Source organism: Hypanus sabinus, chromosome 25, assembly GCF_030144855.1.
Source record: "Hypanus sabinus isolate sHypSab1 chromosome 25, sHypSab1.hap1, whole genome shotgun sequence".
Taxonomy (NCBI): Eukaryota; Metazoa; Chordata; class Chondrichthyes; order Myliobatiformes; family Dasyatidae; genus Hypanus; species Hypanus sabinus.
In genome coordinates, this window is record NC_082730.1 from 22,271,801 (window position 1) to 22,299,431 (window position 27,631).

Below are 27,631 nucleotides of genomic sequence, written 5' to 3' on the forward strand. Positions count from 1 at the left end.
GTTCATGTGGATATATCCTTCATTGCAGAGGAAAGTGAAGACAGAAGCAGCTCCACTTTGTTTGTTGTTTGCTCCCAAAAGACCAGAGAATTCAAAACCAGATTTTTAACCACGAACGGATGTTGTGAAATGTATTTTGCGGCGATAGTGCAGTGCAATACATAGAAATTACTACAAGTTACAAAAAAGTGCAGAGTTGTTTGTGGATCATTAAATCTGAAAGCAAGGGAAGATGCTGTTCCTTAAACATTGAATGTGGATCTTGAGGCTCCTGTACCTCCTCCCTGGTGTTAGTATTAAGAGGGCACGTCCTGCATGATGAAGGTCCTCAATCATTGAGGCACCGCCTCTTGAAGATGCCCTCAATAGTGGGGAGGGTTGTGTTCCAGGTTGAGATTACAAAGTCTACAGCTTCTTTCAACCCTGCACATTGGAGCCTTCATACCAGGCAGTGATGCAACCAGTCAGAAGCTCTCCACCGTACAGTGGTAGCAATTTGCTAGTGTTTGGTGACATAGAAAAACCTCCTCAAAATCTTAAGTATAGCCACTGGCATGCCTTAGACATGATTGCATCAATGTCGCAGGCCCAGGCTATAACCTGACATTTGAAGCCTAGGTACTTTAAGATGCTTGCTCTTTCCACAGCTGAACCCACAATAAGGAGTGGTGTGTTCTCATTACTTACTCTTCCTTGAGTCCACAATCAAATTACCTGGTCTTGCTGATGTTGAGTGCAAGGTTGATTGTTGCAACAATACAATCAGCCCTTTTCACTCCTATACACCTCACTGCCATCTAAGATTCTGCCAACAGTAATCAGCAAATTTATAATGGCATGAGCTGTGCCTAGCCAGAGTCCGGTATAGAGAGGGTAAACTGGACTAAACATACATCCTTGCAGCATGTTTGCACTGATTGCCAATAAGATGTTATTACAGATTAACATTGATTGTGGTCGCCCAATTAGGAAGTCAAGGATCCAGTTGCAGAGGGAGACAGAGGTCAAGGTTTTGAGGCTTGTTGTTTAGTACTGAAGGGACGGTGTTAAACACTGAGCAGTAATTGACAAACAGCAGACTGATGTATTGCTCTTGTCCAAGTGCTTCAAAACCAAGTGTACAGACAGAACATGTGTCTGCTGAAGTCCTGCCACACGCCATGCAAAATGCAATGGGGCCAGATCCTTACTCAGGCTGGAGTTAATTCTAGCCACGACCAACCTCTCAGAGCACTGCATCACAAAGTGCTACCAAATGATATTTATTTAAGCATCTCATCTTGCTCTTCTTGGGAAATATGACTGAAGTTCATTCGAAGCAGGTGGAAACCTCTGACTACAGCAATGAGAGACTGAATGTGTCCTTGAACACCCCAGCCAGCTGGTCATCACAGTACTCTACACTCTTGAGAAATGTTAAGATGTTAGAATACCTCAGAAAGATCACAGGACCACCAGATACCGTGGGGATTCACACACAGTTATTCTCCTTTCCAAATTGTGCAATAACGACATTGAGCTCATTGGGGAGTGAATGCATCACTGCCATTTATGTTAGGTTTCACCTTTCGAAAGTAGGTATGCAAACTCTGCCACAGCTGCAGTGAATCCAACTGTTTTAAACTTCTCATGGAATTGCTTATTCACCCTCATGATAACCTACCATAAATCATACCTGGACTTCTTGTATGGTCCTGGATTGCCAGTATTAAACAACACATAACTGGCCCTCAGCAGACTGAATGTCTTGTTTCATCCAGGGCTTCTAGTTTGAGCATGTTTGCGAAAGCACACATTCATCCATACAAATCTAGAGGTCTGCAATGACTGTAGCATATTCAGATCCAAAGACGAGTCCTTGAATATGGTTCAATCCACTAATTCAAAGCAATCCTGTAGGTGATATCTGCCTAACTGCTGGGAGTAGAAGCACAGCCAGGTGATTAGACTTGCCAAAGTACAGGTGCAGGTTGGCACTGCACCTGTTCTTGATGGTGGTGTAACAGTGATTAAGCATGTTAGCTCCTGTGATTCCACAGATGACATGGTGGTAGCTTGCCACAGCCTTCTTCAGGCTAGCCTGGTTGAAGTCCTCTGCACTGTCTCATGACTGCTGATCATGGTACTCAGTTCCTTCAGTGCCAGCTTGACATTTACCAAAGGTGGAATATTCAATGCAACCAGGATTGAGAACTTCCTCAGTCACTTTAGTAAGTATGAGCTAAAATGGATGTCATCATGGATATTCAAATAAGAACTGATTTTAACAAGTAGAGTTCTTTGAAGCGAATTGTGTAACCGAAATGCAGCGAGTGTCAGAAATAGCTTCAGTAGTATCTTGTTTGAGTAATCAACTGCTCTTTTAGTGGGGGCACAGAGCATTTTTATAGAAAATGCAAAATGTCATCTCAGAGAACAAACTGTAAAAAATTGGCAAACATAGCAGATGAATCTTAATTCAATAATAGTGTATTAAGGCAGATAGTGGCATAATATTACCGTATACAATTTTAAAACTAAGATCCAAACTGTATCAGCATATCTTTGAACGCTACAGGAAAAGTCAAAGATAAAGATGAACAAACAAATGGAATACAAAAAGCAATTTATGCAAAACTCTGGCAAAGCACTGTTTTACATCCCAGCTGGGATAAAGCATTCAATTCTGTCAAACCCTTGGAGTTGAAAAGGGATTCAGTTGAATGGGACCAGGGAAAAAGCACTTATGTCTGCCGGGAGGCCTGCTTAAAAAGAGGAACGCTTGATTTGTGTTCATATAGATTCATATAGAATAAATAAGATGAAATGTTTTCAAGTTCAAAAGGTTGGTAACCAGACATCAAATAAGATTTAAACACGGCATGAAAATTTGAAAAGGGAATGATCTAAAATACGCTTCCTGAAAAGGCAGTGAACATTAATTCACTTGCTACTCAAAGGTAAAAATCTACAGGTATAATTGGGAAAAATAGAGTAGAACTTGTCTACTGAACAGCTAACTCAAACAGAAGGATACAAATAACTTCCTTTGCCTTGCCATTTTAGAATATGCAATACTGATAGGAACAAGGGCTTGTACAAGTTACATCTGATGGACTTGGACAGGGGACTATAGGGGAATATTACAGGGGAAGGGAATAAAATACAAGCAAACCTGGAGTCAGAAGCTCAGCTCAGTCACATGGAAAACTACCATTAGTGAAAGTAACATCACAATTTTCCAATACTCCCATTGTGCATTGGAATAAGCATAGAATAATTCTGGACTATTTTAGCTGTTATTCATACTCACCAATGCAGACTTTCCCACACCCCCTGAGCCAAGGACAACCAGTTTGTATTCACGCATCCTGTGACGTTGCTAAACAGCGTCACTCTGAAAAAGAAAAAGTCTGCTTAGAAAAGTATGCTATTCACTTTGTATTACAGCACATGCAAAGTTTTAAAATATGGATTCTTCTCCTCAAACTTCACCACTTTTGAAGTTCCAATCATATAATAATGAGTAAGCTTAATCTCATTGGCAGTAAAGCCCATGGTGACATTAAAAGGTAGTACTTTTGATTGGGAGTTTCTTATCCCATAACAACATAGTTCATCAAAGAACTGTTGCACAAAACCAAAAGGTGACTAAAAATGTATCATCTATGTGGTGGATGAAATTAATGTAAGTCTTAATATTTTAATCCATAAAGTCATCTTTGACAATCCAATTACTACTTTTAAATTCTATGTACTTGAGAGTATGCCTTTTATAGAGCCTGTTACTTAAAGCTCAAGGCAAGCCAACAGTAGCTGCTCAGTTATTTTATCATTATGAGACAGCTACAATCTCTTGATACTAACAATGCTACAATGTCAAGCAAAAGGCACATGCTAGATAAAATGCAAGATAGTTGATAACAAGCACCTGAGGACTAAATAGAAAAATAGAAATCAGAAGACAAGCTGCCCCAGAACTGCAAGCAGATCAATTGTGTCAGACTTGCCAGACTGTAAAAGCTTACACTGCTTTTCGAAAAAAAAACCACACTGGTGTAAAATGATTAGCCATATGTTAGCAGATTCTTGCTTGGAGGAAAATTGCAAATCCGGGTTACATTTCACTGGATAAAGCATGGAGGTGGCTGAACATAGCAATGAAGATAAAGCCAAAAATTAATACCATCTTTTTAAAGATTAAAAACTAGCAACCAGCATATTAATTACCCCAGAGACCAGACGATTATAATTACATCCAGAACCCTCAAATCAGCACCTCATAGATTTACTGCACAAATGTAGCATTATAAACATGTTAGTCTTGTGCATCAACATGCAAAATCCAAACGATCTGTACAATGGTTAAAAATTAATCTCAGGTAGTATATGGTGACATGTATGTACTTTGATAACAAAATTGACTTTGAACTTTGTACAATGGAAAGAACATTGCTCAGGTTAATTCTTCCTCAAGCAACTTACACACTTATGTACATTTTGCATAAAAAATGGTGACAGCTAACCATTCTGGATTTGGTAACTAGCAAAACAAAATGCATGCTTCTCATCACTTTCTGGAGCAGTCCACTTCATATCCAGGAAGCTATCAGCATAACCTATTGAAAGTGCTGTGCACAAAGGCTTTTCTGAAAATACAATTCATCATTTACAACTATAAAATGCGCTTGACCTGGCATAGTACATTTCCTAGTGATGTAGCTGACTGAATAACCAATATAATAGACTTAGGTCAATATATTGAAGAATTTTGCTCTGTTAACTTACCAAACACTGCCAAATGGATTGGAGATGACAGTTGCAAAGAGACCTTAGAAATGTAATTTAAGGTAAAATGAGGAAATATTTTCACAGTTGAGAGGATGGGAAATCCAATGCAATAACTTTTGCAAAGAAGTGGCAAAGTTAATGGATAATTCTTTTCTATGATCCTGCTTGAATGTCACATGAAAATGCATTAATTCAAACTTATCCCACAATCAAGGCTAATCCTCTTTTACAGCAAAAATACATGTAGGTAACAATCTGCAAAGATGAAACACTGCTCGTCAACCTCTTGGTCTTTGAAAGACAAAGACATAACATACTTGATAAGGTGACAAAATTAGAAGTCATATAGTTTAATGATAATACTGCATGGCTCTTGGGTTCATGGCAGTTCAAGTTTGACCACTTCATTATAGGTTTGAGTCTTCAACTCAAATGATTCCCTCATGGTCCCAATATGTAGGTCTGTCCTTAAACTCAATTCACACTTTTCAGACCAATCATTTTCCTTGTTTCACAAGGTGGAAATTTACAACACATTATGGTTGAGATTTTCGAAGTTAAACCTGCTAAGCAGTAAGTCACTAAAATTAATGAAATCAAGATAACATATTTGCAAGCCACAGATGTACACATGAGGTTCCTGGTTTTTCTGTATATTATACAATGGACAAATTAAGTCAAAATTAAAATTCATTAGTTTCAATATGTTCAAATCACAATTTTGAAATCCTTAAATCATTTCAAACTGGTTCAAGTGCTCCACTATAACCTCTGGATTCCAGTCTTTTTCTGCACTGCAGAACAGCTAGTTCTGCTCAATTTCCTACCCCTACAATGCCAACAATTGCTTAAAAAACCTTTATGGAAATGCATCCCCTCCTGAAAATTTCAAGCAGCCAATACTTTGCAGTGAGCAGGGACAAGATAATCAGCTCAAAATTCGGAGAGAGAAGAAAAAAAATGTTGTGATACAGCTTGGAATAAACAATGAATTGCTGTTTACATTCTGCAAGCCAAGTCTTGGCTAACCCAATGAACAGATCAGCTTTTTCAATAAAAACAATGACATCACTCACCAATTATCTTCGATTGTACAGTAACCTCTTGACAAAAGTTATTTCCATGTAAGGTCATAAAACAAAAACTACACAAGTAGGAGTCAGGGAAGGAAAGAGTACTCTCACCATTTTGTTCCTACATATAATCCATTTTACTATTTTTGAAGCTGTTGATATTAAAACTCAGTCATTACCAAAATTATTTTTAAATGTGAAGGTCTAGGATGTATGAACCTTTAAATTACATTGCTACTTTTGCTTAAGAAATGTCCAGTTCAAACAAAATCTAGTTGTGAAGTTGCCAAACTATAATAAAAACACCAGGAAAAGGGACAGTCCAGGGGTGGGGGATGGCAAGAGAAATGAGAGCAAGGAAAACAATATTTACTTTTTCTCAACTGGAATCCCATTAAAATGAACCTCTGCCACTGAAATGGCTCCAGAGGAAGTTACTACTGGGTAATATGAAAGTTCACAAAAGCACAGATTTAAGAGTTAAAGCTTCTGCCATGGACTGAAGTTAGATGCCCAGATCTTCTTAGATTAAGTATTCAAATAAATTACAGCAGTAGCCTCCCCCTCCCCAAATAGAATATTTTAATCTCAATTACAGATATAACTTGCTGTAAATTGTATTCAGCAAACAATTTTGGCACAGAAGCTTAAATTAAGGCACAATATTTGCATAAAGAGCAAGGGAATTCATGAACTAAAGAACAAAAAATAAGAGTACCAAGTAAGAGTCTGGTCCACAGCTAACAGCTGATCTAAGCTGGCTTCACCTCTTCTGTCCCTATTCCCCATAACATTTAAAAGATTGAGGAATTGGGGGTTATTTAATTCCACCTTAGATATGTTTAATGTTCTGGCCTCCAACGCACTTAGGTAGTGAATATGGAATGCTCTGCCCCAAGGGACGAAACTTCTCCAGGTCAGTTCTAAATGACCAAACTCTTATTTTTAACAATATTCTTTTTTCCCACAATTGCCACACTTCTAACAATATAACATCTGCCCCATTAGGATCTTGTGTTTCAATACGGTTATCCTCAGTTTTCTAAACTCCCAAGAATATAGGCATAAATACAAGCTTCTTAATAGGGTCACTCACTCATCTTCGAAATAACCTGATCTACTTGATCTCCAATCCCATTACATCCTTTCCAACAAAATGGCTGAGATCAAAACCATGAACAATATTCAAGGTGTAGCCTCACCAACATCTTGTACAACTAAAACTGCCCAATTCTTAAATCTCAATCCTTTTGCAATAAAAAGGCCAGAATGTAGTTTGTCCTACTTTTTGGATCTGTCAGCTAACAATTTGAGCATTAGAACTTCTACATACAGTTGCAAGAAAAAGTTTGTGAACCCTTTGCCTGGTCTTCTGCATTAATTACTCTTAAAATGTGGTCTGATTTTCAACCAAGTTGCAATAATAGACACAATCTGCTTAAACTAATAACACAAACAGTTGTACTTCTCATCAGTACTGAGCACACCATTCAAAAAATCATAATCTAGGTTCAAAAACGTATGCAAACCTGCAAGACCACAAGACAAAGGAACAGATTTAGGCCATTCGTCCCATGAGACTGCTCTGCCATTCCATCATGACTGATTCTGGACCCCACTCAACCCCATACACCTACCTTCTTGCCATATCCTTTGATGCCCCAACCGATCAGGAAACTACCAACTTCTGCCTTAAATATACTCATGGACTTGGCATCCACCACAGCCTGTGTCAGAGCATTCCACAGATTCATACTCTCCGGCTAAATAAATTCCTCCTTAGCTCTGTTCTAAAAGGTTGTGCCTCAATTTGAGGCTGTCCACCCTAGTTCTAGATATCCCCACTACAGGAAGCATCCTCTTCACATCCACCCTATCTAGTCCTTTCAACATTCGGTAGGTGTCAATGAAATACACCCATTCTTCTAAATTCCAGTGAGTACAGGCCCAAAGCTGCCAAATATTCATCTGTTAATCCCTTCATTCCCGCAATCATCCTTGTGAACCTCCTCTGGACTTTCTCCAATGACAACACATCCTTTGAAATACGGGGCCGAAAACTGTTGACAATATTTCAAGTGCAGCCTATCAGGAGAACACACATCATAGTACAATATTCTGTTTATTATTTTGTTCATGATTATTGCACATTATTGAAAATTATTGCACATTGGTAAATTGTGTATATTATTCTGTACTTCATTATTAGTTAAGTTTGCATACCGCTAAGTGTGTTTTTAAATGTTGCTGCTGTAATGAAAATTTCCCACTCAGGATCAATTATAAAGCCTCAGCATTATCTCCTTGCTTTATATTCTAAACCTCTGGGGTAATGCCCTCTACAAAGGCTATATGGAGTCAGGTGTTCCAATCAATGAGACAAGACTGGAGGTGTGGGTTGTAGAGGTGCCTTGCCCTATAAAAAAGACATGCCAAGTCAGGTTACTGACAGAGCATGCTCTTCTCAAGAAAGAGTTGTTTATGTTCATCACGCCTTGGTCAAAACAATTTTGAGGACCTTAGACGAATTGAAGAGATGCATGAAGTTGAAAAAGGCTACAAAAGCATTTCTAAAGACCTGAATGTTCATCACTCCACAGTAAGAGATTGTCTACTAATGGAAGAAATTCAGTACTGTGCTACTCTCTCTAGGAGTGGGCATCCTGCAAAGACCATACCAAGATCACAACATGCAATGCTGAAGGTGGTGAAAAAGAACCCAAGGGTAACAGCAAAAGACCTGCAGAAATTTCTACAACTCGCTACAGTCTCTGTTCATGAGCCACTAAGAAAAACACTAAATAAGAATGTTGTTCATGGAAGGATACCACAGAGGAAACCACTGCTCTCCAAAAATCAAAAAGAAATTAAATTGCTACACATCTCAAGTTTGCAAAAGACTACCTGAGGGTTCTGCAATGCTTCTGGGACAATGTTCTGTGGACAGATAAGCTCAGACTTATCATGGTTTGAGATGAGTCTACTTTAATGCACGGATGAGCTTAGACCGTGGATCAGTACTTGGAGCTATGATATCGTGGCCATTGCAGAGGCTTGGATGGTTCAGGGACAGGAATGGTTACTTCGAGTATCAGGCTTTAGATGTTTCCAAAAGGACAGGGAGGGAAGCAAAGAGGGGGTGGTGGCACTGCTGATCAGAGATAATGTCATGGCTGCAGAAAAGGAGGAAGTTATGGAGGGATGGTGAAGTTATGAACAGGATGGGGTCAATATCTCTACTGGGTGCTTTTTTAGAATATAGACCACCCAATTGTAACAGGGACATCAAGGAACACAGAGGGAGACAGATTCTGGAAAAGTCTAATAATAACAGGGTTGTTGTGGTGGGAGATTTTAATTTTCCAAATATCGACTGGCATCTCCCTAGAGTGAGGGGTTTAGATGGCTTGGAGTTTGTTAGGTGTGTTCAGGAAGATTTCTTGACACAATTTGTAGATAAGCCTTCAAGAAGAGAGGCTGTACTTGAACTGGTATTGGGAAGTGAACCTGGTCTGGTCTCTCCGTGGGAGAGCACTTTGCAGATAGCGTTCACAATTCTATCTCCTTTACCATAGCAGAGGAGAGGGATAGGAACAGACAAGTTAGGAATGCGTTTAATTGGAGTATGGGGAAATATGAGGCTATCAGGCAGGAACTTGGAAGCATAAATTGAGAACAGATGTTCTAAGGAAAACGCACAGAAGAAATGTGGTAAATGTTTAGGGGATATTTGCAAGGGGTTCTGCATAGGTATGTTCCATTGAGACAGGGAAAGGATGGTAGTGTACAGGAACGTGGTGTGCAAAGGCTGTTGTAAATCTAGTCAGAAGAAAAGAAAAGCTTACGAAAGGTTTAAAAAAAAGGTAATGACAGATCTAGAAGATAAGGCTATTTGTCTATTATTGCCACTTAATGAAGTTCAGACCACATTGAGTAATTAATGCAGAAAACCAGGTAACTGCAAAAGATTCACAAACTTTCTTGCAACTGTACCTCAGAATTCCACTCATCTGCAGACTTTATCCATGAGATAATACTTTTAATTCCCATTAAACTGTACATATTTTCCCCACAGTAATCTGCACTTAGCAAGTTTTCTCCCACTTTAGCTACATCCTACTATAGAGTCACCGCCTGCCCTTATACCCATTTTCAGCCAGCCTGGAAACCTTGCACTTCATTCACTCCTAAACAAACTATTCTATAAACTATACGAACTATTTAGGCTTAAGAACCAGTCCACAAGTACTTCCACTATGACCAATTCTTTCAGTTTCCTGTGTGATAATCAGTTCCCAATCCATTTCAACTAAATCACTTCCTTCAATAGCCTAGACTAATTTATGCAACAGCCTCATAAGCCATGTAGTCAAATACTTCTTGGAAACTGATGTACACCACATCTACAGGTTTCCTTCTATCAGTTCTCCCATCACATTCTCAATGATCAAATCTGTCAAATATGTACTGTTCAAAAAACACACTAAAAGTTGATTATATCCAATGTTCCTACATTAGTTCCCTCTAACTGATGATGGCATTTTGCCCATAATGTTAATTCATTGACTTGTTATCCCTTGCTTAGTCTTCCTTTTAGAAGGGAGTCACATTGGCTCCTGTCCCAAAATTTATTTAGTTGTGAAAAAAAAATTGACAAATTGGTGCATCTCTACAGTCACCTCTTAAAAATCTTTGGATGTAGGCCATTCATCCTGAACATGTTACATAATAACAGCTTATCAACAGTGCTGAGGTTGAGAAGGTTATGATAAATAAATGAATCAGAAACCGGTCAAAGAACATTGCAGAATTCACCCACTAGTGTGCCACAAGTTCTAAAGAAAACTGCTGGCATTCCCTCAACCCATTCAGTATTTCTGTGCAAGAGTGTACAATGTGAGAAACCAAAATGTCTTGACAGCTGTTGGCCAAGCCTCAAGTCTACACACCACTGGAATCCTGTGGAAAAGCAAAGAAAGAAAGAAATTTCTAGCACTTATGATTGCTAATTCACTTGAGCAATATGCACCAGGTTGCAACTAATAGGGAATCTGCATTTTTAATACTTCAGAGATTAAGGTAGGACTTAATAATACAGTGGGAGCCACAGTAACGTAGAGGTTAGCACATTATTACAGCTTAAGGCATCAGAGTTCAATTCTTGCAAGGAAATTGTATGTCCTCCCCATGAACCCATGGGTTTCCTCCAGGTACTCTGGTTTTCTTCCACAGTCCAAAGTACCATTTATTAGGTTAATTGGTTATTGTGAATTGTCCTGTGATTACGCTAAGGTTAAATAGATGGATCACTGGGCAGTGAAGCTGATTGGGCCAGAAGAACCTGTTCCATGCCATCTCTAAATAAAAATGGGCTCAAAAATTAAGTTTAAGTATTTCACCATATAGAGTCAGAAAGCAAAACATGACAGATACAGGTCCTTCTGCCCAACCTGTCCATACCGAACATGGTACCCATCCAGCTAGCTCCAGTTTCCTGCATTTGGCCCATATCTCAAGCCTCATCCTTCAGTATCTAAATGCTTTTCCTCTTCTCCAACTCCCACCCACACTAAACTTAAGCCCTCTATTTTGGACTTCCTTCGGGAAAAAGATTTTGACATCATCCACCTTATCTATGCCTCTTATCTATTTTATTTTAAAATAAAATTTTAAACATTGTAAAGGTCACCTGTCATTCTTTTACATTCCAAGAAAAAAAATGAAAAGCCAGCTTTTCTCTCCCCTTGAAACTCAGGCCCTCTACTCTTGGCAGCATCCTCAGTCTTTTCTGCACTCCCTCCAGTTTAATTACATCTTTCCTATAACAAAATGACCAAAACTCTATACAGCACTGCAAGTACAGATTCACCACAGTAGCATGTCCCAACTCCTATACTCAAAAACCTGACCGAAGGCCTTTTTCACCACCTTGTCTACCTGCGACACCGCTTCAAACTATGCATTTGTATTCACTGTTCCATTACACTCCTCAGTGCCCTACCATAGTACAATCTCTGCACACTTGACTTTCCAAAATGCATGACCTCATATTCAACTATATTTGAAATCCATATACCACTCTTCAACCCACTTCACTAACTGACCAAGATCTTCTTGTATTATACAGGTAGTCCCCAAGTTACGAACGTCCGACTTACAGACAACTCGTACTTACGAACCGAGGAAGGAGAACGCTGTCCGCCATTTTAAGTCGGATCGTGATGCCATCCACCATTTTAAGTCGTTGCCGTTGACACTGTGTTGAGTGTTTAACTTTGTAATTGGCTTAAATTTTTCTTAGTAAGATTCACCCGACCCTGCCCGCAACCCCCCCCCCCCCCCCCCCAGTCGGCTGGTGGCGCAGTAAGATCAGCCGGGCTGGCGAATGGAGTTTGAGTTCAATCCAGTGATAGACCGTTTCCGTGCCGGGTTGATGTCGATCTGGTGACTCCATACCACCTGTGCAGGGTTGACGTCGAGCTCGCAACTCGACCTCGTAAAAAAAAACTGCCACCTCCAGTTTAAATTCCCACGTGGAATATTGTAGATGATCAAATATCCAAACCCAGCACAGCCCCCCACTTGTCCCATTTAGCCTGTCTCAATGCGGACCCAGCGGACATCGGGAGCCGGCGGCGGCAGTGTTTCTGTTCCATTGATGGGAAGTGATAGCGATTGAAAATAAAGTGGAAATAATAAAGTGTTTGGAAAGAGGTGAAACGCCATCAGTCATTGGAAAAGCTTTAGGCTACAGTCGGTCAACGATCGGAACAATTTTAAAGGATAACGGATAAAGTGAGAATAATGAAGCATTTTGAAAGGCGCTGCCCCGATGAAAGCTACAATTATTACTAAGCAACGCAGTGGTTTAATTATTGGAATACTTACATTTCTTAAGTTTTATATGCATAGAAAGATAAAATATATACTATATACTAAGACAAACGTTTGACTGACACTAAATAATACCGGATGTACTTGTTCCGACTTCCATACAAATCTGACTTAAAGACGGATTCAGGAACGGAACTAGTACGAAACCCGGGGACTGCCTGTACAATGACCTTCACAAAGCAGTGTCATCAACAAATTTGCTGATCAAGTCTTATGCATTCACATCCAATTGTTTTTATAAACAATTAGAGTCTCAACACTGACCCCTGATACATTAGTCACTGGCCTCCATTTTAGGAAAACCCCTTCAACCACCATACTCTGCTTCTTAACCCCAAGACAATTTTGAATCCACCCAACTTACTCTCCCTGGATTTCACGGGATCCAGCCTTCCAGACAAACCTAACATGCAGGACCTTGAAGATAATATCCACTGTCCTACCCTCATTTACCTCTGGTTAAACCTTGGTAAGTTCTTTGAAGGGTTATCAACCACAACTTTCCATGCACTAACACATGACGCCTCCTCTTAATCAAGTTGTCGATCCAAATACTGATAGACCTTGTCTTTCAGAATTACCTCCAGTAATTTCCCCCACTATTGTTGTCAGGCTAAGCAGTTCCCTAGCTTGACCTTGCTACCCTTCCTGAAGGATGGAACATCGGTCACCTTCTAGTCTTCAAGAACTTCACTAATGACCAATGAAGTAATATCTCCACAAGTGCCACTGCAATTTCACATTAAGCCTGCCACACGGTCTAAGGATACATTTGGTGGCGCCCTGGGGATTTAGTTACTAATATACTGCAAAGCTAATACCTCCAGTAATACAGATATTCTCCAAAGATTCACTTATTCTTACCCCCATTTCTTCCGCAACTATCATTTCTCCTCAGTACACATCAAGTATTTATTAAAAATCCCACCCATTTCCTACAGCTTCAGTCATGGGCAACCTTGTTCATTCGGGGATCTACTGTCCCTAGCAACCCTTTTACATAGCTGTAGATCCTCTTTACCTGTCAGATCCATTGCATTACCCTTTGCCCTCTTGATTCCCCTCAAGAGTAGTCCTTATTGTTTTATAATCCAGTGATTCACTCGTCCCCAAACTCCAAAGCCCAAAGTATCCTTTTCTTGACTACAGCCTCAATATCACCTCATCAGCCAATGTTCCCTAAACTTGTCAGGTTTAAGATGAAGATGCTGCTCCTGACACTTGACATCAAAGTCCTCCAATTACTTTTCAGTCCTTTCCTTCAGGCAGACTCATCCAATAAACCTCTACTAGATCCTACCTAATTACGTCAAAATAAACCCTGCTCTAGTTTAACACCCCAACTTGTGAACTCATCCTGTTCTTTTTCATCACCATCTTAAATTGCATTAAGATCAATAGAGCCAAAGGACTCCCTAACTGGAAGCACTTTGTAATAATGTAGCTAGTTATTACTTAAAACAACCAGCAGCACTGACTGGCAAACTGCATATCAATATTGTTGGTAATGCTTGTTTCGCTTCCACCCAATTGTCAGGTTTATGCAGTAAATGGTGTATGTTGACACAGAATTTAACATTGATAATCACATTTACCCAGGAGGCAGCCCAGGGATAATCTGAACAAGGCAAGTTTTAAACTTAATAGCTCACATGGGTAGCTTACTACTGACAGTAAACCTTGATCTTCTATATGTTCAAAGAATAAGTCAACGAAACAAGAGGCGACAACTGTTCGACATTTGAAGGATTGAGAAATCTGGTAAACTGAAATGTTAAGTACTCATAAAAGCAGAGAAGTATAAATGGAGTTCAGACGACTAAGGATCAGAAGAAATGTAATGATACAGAAACAAAATTCATGACAAATGAATCAGATAGGACAGCAGGTACATGCTCGTGGATGAAAACTAAAACCGTACAATTAGAAAGTGGAATGCAAGAGTCAAGATGACAATTTATTAACTACATTAAATGACTTGAAGGTAATTGATTAATACAGTATGGACAATTGTAGATGATCAAATAGTATACTAGGATGATAAATGACTTCTGGTGTAGAATTTTTGGCAGTGTTCATGGGTTTCATTTGAAATATTCAGGATTCTATTATACATGGTAAAATGGAATATTAACTTCAGATAATCTTTAAGCCAACTGATGTGACCAATCCAATTAGCTGAATGGCCTCAGTGTCCTGAGTCTTGTTCCTGTATTTTCCCAGTAACCTAGTCTCTTTCACACATTCAATTCTGTTTTACCACACCAACTGGGAGAATTTACTGCAACCATTTAGAAGTAACCAATTATTCTAAGAGTGTAACTTCTGGACTTGAGAAAACTGTAGCACCAAAGGAAACCCCATGTGATGGAGAATGCAATCTCGACAAACGTCCAAGGTCAGGACTAAGTCCAAATGCTTGGAGCTAGAAAGCAGCAGCACTAGCTGCTGCGCCACCATGCAGCCCAGCACTAAACAATTAAGCTCTCCAGCCCACTTGGAAAACGCATTCCAACAAGTCACTATCCCCCAGTTCAAGAAATTTCTTACTGGCTCCAAATGACCAAGCCTTTGAGATACACCTCTGCTTCTGAGCCAGAGGAAGCATTAGCCATTTGTCTCCTCTAGCCACTTCAGACATTTCTACAGTTGGAAACACTGAAATACTTGAATAAAGACTGGATTATCAAATGGTAGTTAGGTAATGCCAATATACAGTATGCATAGTACTTCACAACTAGAAATCAGACTAATCAGACTAAGTCCAGAAGTTACAGTAATGCATTTAATAAATCTAGTAAATCAGACCAGAGATTCATTTTATACTCTCAAGGAATCTAAAGATATTTCTGCAATAGCACCCAATTAGTAATTCTGATCTACTGATGACTTACAGAATTAATGCTAATCTATAACAGTGATACAAATGATCTAATCCATTAATTTCAACTTGAAAATTTAAATTCCTTTCACTTTTGCTGGACATTAAAAAATTGAACTGTTTATATTTACAACAATAGTGATTAAATTTGAGTCACTTTGAAAAAGTAATCAGCACTTAAAATTCCAACACGTACTGCATATTTTCACAGTATTTGATGAAAATCAACTCCAATTTTCAGCCTTTCCAAAGCCGATGTGCAAATGTTACTTTCCTAACCCCTAATCCAAAAGGTATGCATGGAAAGCAGCCAATATAGAGAGGTCTGAAAAGCAGTAATAAATGGAAGTAAACAATCAGCTTTAGTAACCTTGGTTAATTGACATATGTCGGCCAGGTCACAAGGATCTTCCTCTTTTTGAGTACCTGACTTTCAAGTCTAAAATACAATTAATGAATTTCAGTCATTGCTGGAATTCTTCCTTACATGAAACACATTTCTCAATCTGGTATTTAAAGAGATGCATGAAGTAAATCATGCAGTTTACAACATGCCAGTTTGCAAAAATTTGCATACATAAAATTGGCAGCAATAGAAACATCTTCTGAAGTAGGAACAGCATAATTGATGATTGTTGCCATCACAACCAAAATGTTCCACCACCAACCAGCGAGTTTGCTCTCCAGTCAGTAACTAAATGGCTCAGTATACCAAACCCACTAGGCTGTCTCACAATTAATTGCTGTTCTTATGCTCACTTGATGTTCAGGACAAAAATGACATGCAAATTTAACCAAATTATACAATTAATTCTTCAAATCTACAATGGGTCTTTTTTCCCCCAATTAGGATACTAAATTTGAGTGTATTGTTAATATAGAAACATAAAAAACCTATAGCACAATACAGGCTCTTCAGCCAACAATGCTGTGCCAAACATACACTTACTTTAGAAATTACCTAGTGTTACCCATAGCCCTCTATTTTTCTAAGCTCCATGTACCTATCCAGGAGCCACTTAAGAGACCCTATTGTATCCGCCTCCACCGTCACTGGCAGCCCATTCCACGCACTCACCACTCTCTGCGTAAAAGAAACTTTACCCGACATCCCCTCTGTACCTGCTTCCAAGTACCTTATGTAACCTCTCATGTTAGCCACTTTAGCCCTGAGAAAAAGCCTCTGCCTATCCATACGATCAATATGGCATATTAAAAATGTAGGATTGAATAGACGGATTTATTGAAAGAGGATGTCTTTTAAAAAAAACTAATGAGAGAAAGCATAATATTCTTACACAAGATTTCAAAGCAATATGGCAACAGATAAATTGCCAAATAACTTTGCCAAGCAATTGGCTGGTCAGATGAAGGATAGAGATTAGGTTGGTTGAAACTGGAAGTTTGACACCTGATTTATTCAGGATGCCAGACAAAGAGCGAGACGAGCAACATGGTAACAACCATCTTAGATGCCATTTCCTTCTCGAACACTGACTACTGTTCTAAAGCACACAAGACTTGAATATTTAATATCTTAGAGATCTTTAGAATTTGTGTCAAAGTGCAAACATTCCTGACACACCATTTCATCCAAAGATGCTTTATGTAAGAATGGAAGCATTAAAGGGTTTAAGAGCCATCAGCCAACAAATGTGGGATACCCACTGGTTTTATGGTTATAACTCAAGCAGAACAAATCAGGAGATGCTCAAGTGGAAAAGGAATCTTCACTGCATCAATTTGAAAATAATCTTGAAAGTGTTTTTGACCTGAGACCAACAATTTCTTTCCACAGATGCTGCCTATAAAGCACTTCCAGCATTATAAATTTTAAAATTGCTGACTCAGTTTTTTTTTATTAGTTATACAACACTACAACACAGAAACAGGCCCTTCAGCCCATCTGGTCTGTGCCAAGGCATTAATCTGCCAAGTCCCATCAACATGCCCCCAGACCATAGCCCTCCATATGCCTCCCATCCAAGTATCTATTCAAAATTTCTCTTAAATGTTGAAATTGACACTGCATCCACTACCTTTCACCCTTAACGTAAAACCTCTGGTTTTAGTCTCATCCAACATCAGCGGAAAAGTCTGCTTGCATTTACCCTATCTATACCCCTCAATTTGTACACTCCAAATTAGGCCTTGCCAACATCTTGTGTAACTTGAACATAACATTTCAATTCCTGAACTCAATGATTTGATTCAAGGCTCATGTACCAAAAGCTTATAACCCAATCTACCATGACACCACTTTCAAGGAATTATGAACATGTATTCCCAGTTCCCCTTTGTTCTATCACACTGAGTGCCATAATGCTCACCATACAAAACTTAACTTGGTTGGTCCACCCAAAGTGCAACACCTCACACTTGTCTGCATTGAATTCTATTTTCAGCCCATTTTTGCAGCTGGCACAGATTTAATTGCATATGCCAGTGATACTAAACCTGATTCTGATCCCGCTGCAAGCTTTGATAGTTCGTCACTACCCACTACAGCCACAATCTTGGTGTCATCTGCAAATCTGCTGATCCAGTTTACCACATAATCATCCAAATTATTGATATAGATGATAAACAACAGACCCAGCACAATCCTTGCAGCTCACCAGTAGTCACAGTACTCCAGTCAGAGAGGCAACCAGCTACAACCACTCTCTGGCTTCTTCCACAAAGTCAATATCTACTCCAATTTATTACCTCATCTTAAATGCCAAGCAACTAATTCTTCACCAACCTCCAATATAGGACCTTGTCAAAGGCCGTGCTAAGGTCCATGTAGGCAACATCCACTGCCTTGCCTTTAACTTTTCAAATTTGGTTAGATATGACTTACCACATGCAAAGCCAGATGGACAATTAGTAATCAGTCCCTATCTATGCAAATACTTGTATATCTGGTCCCTCAGAATACCTTCCAATAACTTTCCCACTACTGATGCCAGGATCACCGGCCTATATTTCCTGTCTGACTCTAAGATTAGCTAGTCTGCAATCCTGCAACACCTCAACCCTGGCTAAGGGTGCTTTGAATATCTCTGCTAGGGTTCCTGCAATTTCTGCATTATCTTTCCACAGGATCCGGGAGAACACATTGTCATGCCCTGGGGATCATCCAATCTATTTTGCCTCAAGGCAGTAAATGCTCCCTCCTCTAATCTGTATAGGGTACATGAACTCAACGCTGTTTTGCCTCACTTCTCTAGACTGTATCGAAATCCCAAGTAAATATAGCTGCAAAAAAAATCTACTTAAGATCTCCATGCATACTGTAGGTAACCATTTATCTTCCAGGTGACCAATTTTGTTCTTTGCCATCCTTTTGTTCTCAACATACTTGCAGAAGCCATTGGGATTATTCTTCTTATCTGCTGGAGCAACCTCATTTTCTTTTAGCCCCCTTGATTTCCTTAAGTGTCTCTTGCATTTCTTATACTCAAATACCTCTTTTTCTCCTTCCTGTCTATAGCTACAATGCACTTTTTTAAAATATAACCATTACCATAATATCCCTCAACAACCAAGGTTCCCTAAACCTGTTTTCCTTGCCTTTTATTCTGAAAGGAACATACAAACTCCGTACTTGTAAAATTTCATTTCATTTCAGAAGGCCACCCACTTATTTACACCTTTGCCAGAAAAACAAGCTGCCCCAATCCACGCTTAATTGAGCCTTTCCGATACAGTCAGAATTGGCCTTTCTCCAATATAGAATCTCAACCAGAGAACCAGACCTATTCTTTTCCACAATTACCCTAAATTCAACTGGAACTGTGTCCTTGCCCAAGATGGCAAAAAGAGACAAAAAGGAAGAGTGAGAAGACTTTGCTGAGAATAGAATAGTAGTAAGGAAATCTCCATGAAGAGAGGCACTGGTGTGTTAAAAAAAGGCCTCAACAGGTAAACCATACACCAAGTGGATGAATTAAATCCTTACATGAAACAGAATAGGAGAGAAGATAGGTGTGGAGCTTGCGACTTTGTAATGGATTGGTTGTTAGCCTATACCCATTGCCCCCCAAGACAAAAATAACATTACATAAAGAATTAGAGATGGTTCATGGAAAATGCCTCAGAAAGTAATGAAATTTAAGTTTTGTTCAAGCGCAGGAGGCAGCATGAATACACACAATGTAACAGTTTGGAAACATGGAGATGATTTCATACATCAAGGAAAAGCAGCAGCTTGGACCAATGCAGGCTTCCAAAATTGCATCTTAATTTTTTTTCCCCCAGTGTGGAGATGGAGAAGCTGTTGAAGAGTATACTTTCAGCAATGAATATGGGGGAAAACAGTAAAAAAAATGAAATAGAGAAAGATTGGCATATTATAAATCAAGTGCTGTTGGGAGTTTGCAACTTTAGGTTTGATTGCAATGAAGGATACAGTGGAATTGTGGACTGCAACGATATTTGATAATGCAATGGTGAAAATTATGTATGATCATGTCAGCAAGGAATGTTAAATGCAACTTTAGAATTTCTACTGCTTTGGACCAATTTAAAAGGAAGTCACAGCATGCATGACCAGCAAGAGTTAGATCCATTTGGGCAAGATTCCATTGACAAGCATGAAGACTGACGTAGTTTTGGCATGGTGTAATTATGTACACAAATTTGTCCAAGGTTATGACATTTTATTCTAGACATTAGAAGTGATCAAACAAGAGGAAGCATTGCTTCCAGCCTAATTAGAGGTTTTAAAAAGTGGTAGATTAAACTCATGGCATCACTTGATATAAATCCAATTATGTTTAAGACTTCAACAGTAAGGCGGTTGCATACATATTTTTATCCTTGTGATAGAAGGCAACCTCGTCTGTCAGGTTACATCCAACTTTCACTGTCTATTTCTGACCCTTCCTAACTTCAAGGATATTTTAACGATCAGAATCCATACAAGCCTACAAGGAAACGCTGGAAAAACTCAGGTAAAGCAGCAAAGAGAAATAAATTTAACATTATAGGTCAACCATTTATGACCTAAAAGATAAACTTTTGTCACAGATGCTGCCAAACTTGTTGACGTGTGATTCAGTGTTTTCTCCCATATAAAACAGTCGAATGGAGAATGTACAATGAATTGCAAAAGGCCAAGATTGACTCAAAAGGATTTCAAATTTTTCATACAATAATCTCAATCCATCCATAAAATACATAGTGATGAGCCAAATTAGAATTTTGAATTAAATCCTCTAACGCAAGAAAATCAAATATTTCCAATATACATAATACCGCTACCTTAGAAATAAGAGCTACTGATGGAAAGTTTTGATTTACCCAAATCAGGTCAATTTTTTTCTGTTTTTATGCAAAAATCTGAAATAAAGTAAGATGTAGATGCTTAAGAACAGCCTACAAAAACACTGCTTACAAAATTGCCAAGTTGTACAGTCATATACTCATGTAATGCTAGGAATAGATAGTGGGAATTCTGTCAAAGTTTTAGAATGAAAGTACAGTTCCTGTTCTCAATGGGCAGTCAGAGGCTATGAAGCTGTATTTAGTCAAGCAATGTCTAATGTTTGAGTTGCCTTTGAGCTTCTATTTTTGATTAGACAAGACAACGAGCCTTAATCTATTTTCTCTCCTCATTTAAGTGATCAATAGGTGGTTCCTGACAGATCAGTAGTACATACACTAAACAAAGAAACTTTAAAAAAGTTACAATAACACAGAAACATGCAGATTCTAGTTAATTGGAGCACACCTGGACCAGTATATTTTGGCAGAATTAAGTGGCTGTCCCAATTAGCCAGAAATAACTGCTAATGTATATTAAAAAAAGACAAATTACTGTTTAACTGAGTAACAAATTATGTATTTAAATGAAATTCAAAACAAATTACAGCACAACTAATACTCTTCTCCATGGATTGTCACTTTGTTGTGGTGGAGAAGCTTGTGTGGTCCTGAGATCCCGAGAGCGATGCCGTCTGGAGCTGTGCTCCTGCTAGGGTCACCCATGGTGGTAGAGGGTGAGGTCCCTGACAAAGAACAATCTAACCAAAACCTCAATGGTGGAACAGGTGAACGAAGTTACTTCAAACTCAACGGCTGTGAAGGCGGATAAAGGCAGCAACAAATCCATCAGCTCCCATCGTCGTGGTTTCCATGCCATAGGAATCAGTTGGTTTATTTGTGAAGTATCGTGTGCTTCTTGGAGTGCAACATCAAGCACATGTTAAACAAGTACACGCACAGGTGCTTTCGCTCTATAACGGAACGAAGACCATTATCCTCGACCTCGAGGAATAGGCACAATGACTACTAATACTGGTACAATATTATAAAAACTGTATTGGTTCCTAATAGTGGTTATTGGAAGAATTCATCCAGTGGACACTTATGTATTCTTTTGATTGACTAATGAATAAAATCAGCACAGATACAGACAACTTGTGCAGATATATAGACTGCCTTCATCTAGTGCTTTCAACAAATGCATCCTTTATTTTCATTTCAGCATTCAAGATGACTGTCAATACCTTCAAATTCTTGGTAGTTCCTAACTTGAAGTAATCAAATAGTTTCATTTTCTGCCATTTCTGGTATCTCCCAACCTGAAAGCTTCAAACCACAGTAGGCAAAGCAGTCCTGAACTGCCTTTTTGCTTATTTTGCCATCAGTGGGGGGAAAAATAAATCACATTTTGAACACACACGCAGCAACATTTTAAAAATATTCACTCTAACAGTGACACAAATGCACACAACTGATGTTAGCTGGAAACTACTCAACAGCAATCTCATGTCCCAATTAAGCGACAGTGTACCTAAATAAATGAAAGGAATCCCAGCTAGTTTTTTTTGAGTAGCTTTTGTTCAAGATTTGCCATAACTATGCAGTTGCCCCGATTTACTGATGTCCCTATTAACTAGAACCCATTGTATCAATAAGTACACAGTACAGTTCAGTAAATCTACATTAATATTGCTCCATCCACAAAATTTAACCACATCTCCCAACAATTGCCAAAAATTCCAATGCAATGACGCAAGTTCGTCAGAACACAGACTACAAAAGTTCTTATCCACCACTCAGCACATGAAAGATTAGCATTTTAGTTTAGAACCATAGAACATTACAGCACAGAAACAGGCCTTTTGGCCCTTCTTGGCTGTGCCGAACCATTTTCCTGCCTAGTCCCACTGATCCACACCTGGACCATATCCCTCCAAACCCCTCTCATCCATGTACCTGTCCAAGTTCTTCTTAAATGTTAAAAATGAGCCTACATTCACCACTTAACTGGCAGCTCATTCCACTACTGTGTGAAGAAGCTCCCCCTAATGTTCCCTTTAAACTTTTTCCTTTTCACCCTAAATCCATGACCTCTGGTTTTCTTTTCCTCCCTTAGCCTCAGTGGAAAAAGCCTGCTTGCATTCACTCTAACTATACCCATCATAATTTTATACTCTTTCAAATCTCCCCTCATTCTTCTACGCTCCAGGGAATAAATCCTAACCTATTCAACCTTTCTCTGTAACTCACTTTCTCAAGTCCCAGCAACATCCTTGTAAACCTTCTCTGCACTCTTTCAACCTTAATATCTTTCCTGTAATTAGATGACCAAAACTGTACACAATACTCCAAATTCACCAATGTGTTCTGGGATACAACAGAATCCAAATTTGATATAATCACAGCTTCAATTGACTATTAACTTAAGAATCAGGAGTAAAACTAGATTTAAAAAATATCTCCATATAGACCTAATCAAAACGTGTACAGATTCAGCCTGCAATGGTTATATAGTTCACAAAGACTGTTTTGGCAAAGAGCTTCCAATCTGAAGCAAACACCCTTTAATTTTGATTCTTCAATGTTTTTAGTGAATATTACGCACTGTACTATACACAGCCCATTTCCTTTTCAATATATTAATTCTTTGCCGAATTCTGAAAATGTTCCTAATTCTTAGACTGACAACACAAGCCATTTCCCTTAGCAACCACATTAGACCACTTTATTGCTATGAAATCCTGCAGGTATCAAAAATTCAAAATCAAAACCGAAAATGCTAGAAATACTCAGGTGAAACTGCATCCGAGCTAACATCCATGGTCAAAAGACCCTTTGTCAGAAATGGGAAAGAGACAAACATTTTAAGGTGCATTCAAAGTTGATGATTTCACAACTGCCACATTTGACCAGATAAACTTTATTACAGATAATGGCAATGGTCACCATGGTTTTACCTCAGAGACACCCTTCCTTTGCATTTCTGGCAAACTGTCTGTGACCAGGAATGTTGGCTCCCTTTCTCTTCATGCATTTCAATTATCTCCAGCCTTCTCACTTTGATAGATTGCATCTTAAAGATAATCTATTTGTAGTCACAATTCCATAAATTTCCACACATTTAAGGTAGTGCATTTCTGAAAGGCCAAGGCAAGAGAATAATAAATGATAGGATACCAAGTGTAGGAAGAACAGATGTACCCTGATGCACATTATCATAGGTTCAGGAGGACAGCTGAACAGGCAAAAGGGATACAGATCTTGACACAAGACAAAAAGCCAAGCTATTCCATGAAGGCTGTCACATCAGGATGAATACTTGAAGGAACAGAACATCTTCGTGAACCACTACAATACTTCTCGCAAAGGTACACTCAATATTGTTGACTAAGGTCCAAGATTTAGACAAAGCAATGAACTAGCCAGTTACAAATAAGAAAAATGTGCAACTTGAAGTGGAAATCTGTATGTGGTGTTCTCACCTTTGTCCATCCAGTTGGATGCGGTCACAGGTTTGGGTGGTTTTTGGCAGAGTAGCTTGGGCACATAAATGCAGTACAACTTTGTCAGCTGTACACAATGCAGCCACTGTGCACCAGTTTAGACAATAAATATTCAGGTTGATGCAAGCAGTGCAGGCTTTGACCTGAGCAGCGTTGACTTTGCTTTGCTGGCCGTCCCTTCATCCACACAAATGCAAAGATTTTCTGTCACAATCCTCACTGATGCTTGCAGATGGTGGAAAGCCTTTGGGGCATAAGTTAAATTGTCACCAAAGGATACCCAGTCTCTGATCCACTTTGCAACCATGCTACCCATGTAGCTGGCCCAGTTAACCCCTGCGATACTGGTGGTGATTAAATTTGTGGTGTACAAATGTCAATCTCCAAAAAAAAAAGCGCAAGACAATTTTGCTTTCTACATCAGCCCGCATGCTGTCATAGTCCCCACAACTCAAATTACCTTTAACTGATGGTACCATTATTTCCTCTGCCTTCCAGACATACACTGAATGGTCACTTTTTTAAAAACAAATTTTAAGTTCTCTTTTCTGAAGCAATTTTCATGACTCCTAAGCTACCTTAAACACTTCCCAATAGATAGTAGCAAAGCTCCTGAGAAGATCAATTCCAGTCCCAATGGGATGCACCCCACATCAATTATGTAAGTAAAACAGTCCCAATGACCCAAGGAATCCAGACTCAACTGCAGCATGTTTAAAGAAAATAAACCACATTTACCCCATTTGTGTACTCACTCGCATATTTATAGCACAGTAATCAAGTTCAAACCAGAAGTGCTGCTCCGACATTTGAGTTTGAGGCACAAGATGGAGCAGAGGTGAAAATAAAAGCTCAACCGAGAGTTACTGCTGACAACAGGAAATATTTAAGTTTGAGTAACCATATTAATAACAAGTTCTACTTTCCAAGTAAGGCACCTTTTCCTTTCTGAATACGTCCAGAATGTGATAATAAAGATAGACAGAAATTGCAAATGATTCTAATTATGAAGTCCTTGCAATAGAGAAGATTTTTTAAAAAAGCATGACAGATAATGCGAGGTTAGGTTTTGAATTTTAATGTTAACTTTAATTTAATCAAAAATTAGAACATTCCTCAAAAGATCATAACATGACAGCCATTTCAGCCTCAAAGCAGATTACAGCCCACCTCATTTCCAAATTTGGTGTAAGTTAAATAAATATTGTTCTGCTGTTTACAAGATTACAAAAAACCACCCCCCACGGAAATTAATATTCAATGTTTTCATCACCATCCACAACCAGGTCATTCATTTTAACAAGATCAAATAAGTTTCCACTGTTGACAGATTCCGGAAGTAAATGACACCAGTTGGCTGCCCAATTACGTACACAAGTGATTAGATAAATTAATCCCCAGCAGCAACTGCTCCAAGATATTTCCTCAACAATTCTTGACATTTTTAAAACAGCATTCAGCAATTCCCCTGCTGCCCTGCCCCTTCCATCCCAATATTGTATAGCATTGCATGCTATTTCCAATAATCTTCCTGCTGAACTCAACTGCATTTTCATTTCAGCAATTTATACCTATTACACTGATCTTTGAAGTAACTTGAATTACTGTAGTTTGATTATAATTTAAACAGCATGTCAATTGAAACAGAGTAATGTACTCATCCAAAATGCATTTGATGTCAATTATATTGTTTAAATTACATTGCAGGCCAGAAGTCAACTTGCAACCAGAGTTCCAAATGTGCAGCTCAATTGAGATACATTTATTTAAAACATCTCCATTTTCTGTTCCATTCATTTGTTTAGGAATGTTAAAGCAAATGCTCATGTTTCTCACCCAACCAAATACTAACCCAAAAAGAAACTGCTGGAGGAATTCAGTGTATCAAGTGATTTCTGTGGAGGGGAAGGAATTATCAACATTTTGGACTGAGAACCTGCATCAAAATAGTAAACAAATGAAGCCCAGCTACCTTCCCTTTTTACAATTGCAACACATCTGTTGTCCCGTCTCCCCAAATGTTAGCACCAAATACAGTTATCTGACATTCACACCAATCTTGATGATTGTAAGGTGTGCAGTGATAGACAACAATTTTAAAAGTTATCTAAAACAATGGCGTGTACCACACTTGCATCTATGACACTGATGTCATTCTGGCCACAGCTTATGCTGAGTCACAATGCAACTTAATTTTTCAATTTTGCCTTTAATATGTTCTCATCAACACCACTCCACCAGATTCTACCACTTATCCACACCAGGGGCAATTTAGTGGCAAATTCACCTACAATTAAAAGATATGCAGGTTTACAGAGGATAATGAAACTGGGTGGTTGAGAGTCAGGTAAGGAATATACAACCTTTTTATTTAATCCACCTGCAGCACTATGCCACCTTTAATTTCTGCAGGAAAAAACAAAGTGTTTGAAAGACAGGATTATCAGCTGTATTCCACAATGTCAAATTTTTGCAGATGTCTTATATTTGTTCAAAGTGGATTCTGAAAGATTAGTAGATTGCAACTCAACTTCCCCAAGTTGATATTACCCAGGAATAGACTCCAGGGATGAATTAAGACTCTGAACTTGAGGTCATATCTTTATTTAACCTATAAAATTTTATCTGTTAACTTCTGTGCTCTTTCAAATTTTTTTTAAAACCTGTTTTGAAAACATTCCCCCAAGGATCAACTCCTCTAGCCATAGGGACATCTACACTGTATTAATCCTGCCCTTTGGCATTTTAATCATTATCACCACAAGCAACCAAGCATTCAACTCCTGAGACCCTAAACTCAGGAATCAACATGACTGTAATACTACCTACACACTTCGTTCCTCTTTCTTAGCCCCAAGCCTACATTCAATTACTAAACTAATAATTAGTATATCCAGCATTTATACAAAATTTTGTTAAGCTTTACATTTTAAGGTAGTATAAATTAAGGACATTAATGTGGATTAAGATCCCTTCCAAAATTCAATGAATCTGTCCCTTTGAAGCATGTATCATCTAGCCATAGAACAGCTGAGATAAGATTTCCAAAACTTGGAATGGTTGATATTGACTGCAAGACAGAGTTTGAGTCAATAATATTGTTTTGTTGATTATTAGACAAGTCCTAGCAGAGGACAAATTGCCACCCCTCTACTACAGATAACAGAAATCAAAGATACCACAAGAGTAAACAGTCTAAGGCGAGTGGGCAGTGGACAAATGTCGTTCTTTGAGCAGTGTTGAAGACTGCTATTTGC

At 38.7% G+C, this 27,631-nt stretch overlaps 1 protein-coding gene across 2 annotated transcripts in view; it reads right to left on the minus strand.

The window, feature by feature from the left end:
- Window positions 1–27,631, minus strand: part of rap1aa (RAP1A, member of RAS oncogene family a) — a 95,630-nt gene that overhangs the window by 34,829 nt on the left and 33,170 nt on the right. For both annotated transcript variants that reach the window (XM_059950287.1, XM_059950288.1), the window contains exon 2: window positions 3,293–3,376. In XM_059950287.1, coding sequence (XP_059806270.1) covers window positions 3,293–3,349 — 57 coding nt within the window. In that variant the 5' untranslated portion in view covers window positions 3,350–3,376. The remainder of the gene's footprint in view (window positions 1–3,292; window positions 3,377–27,631) is intronic.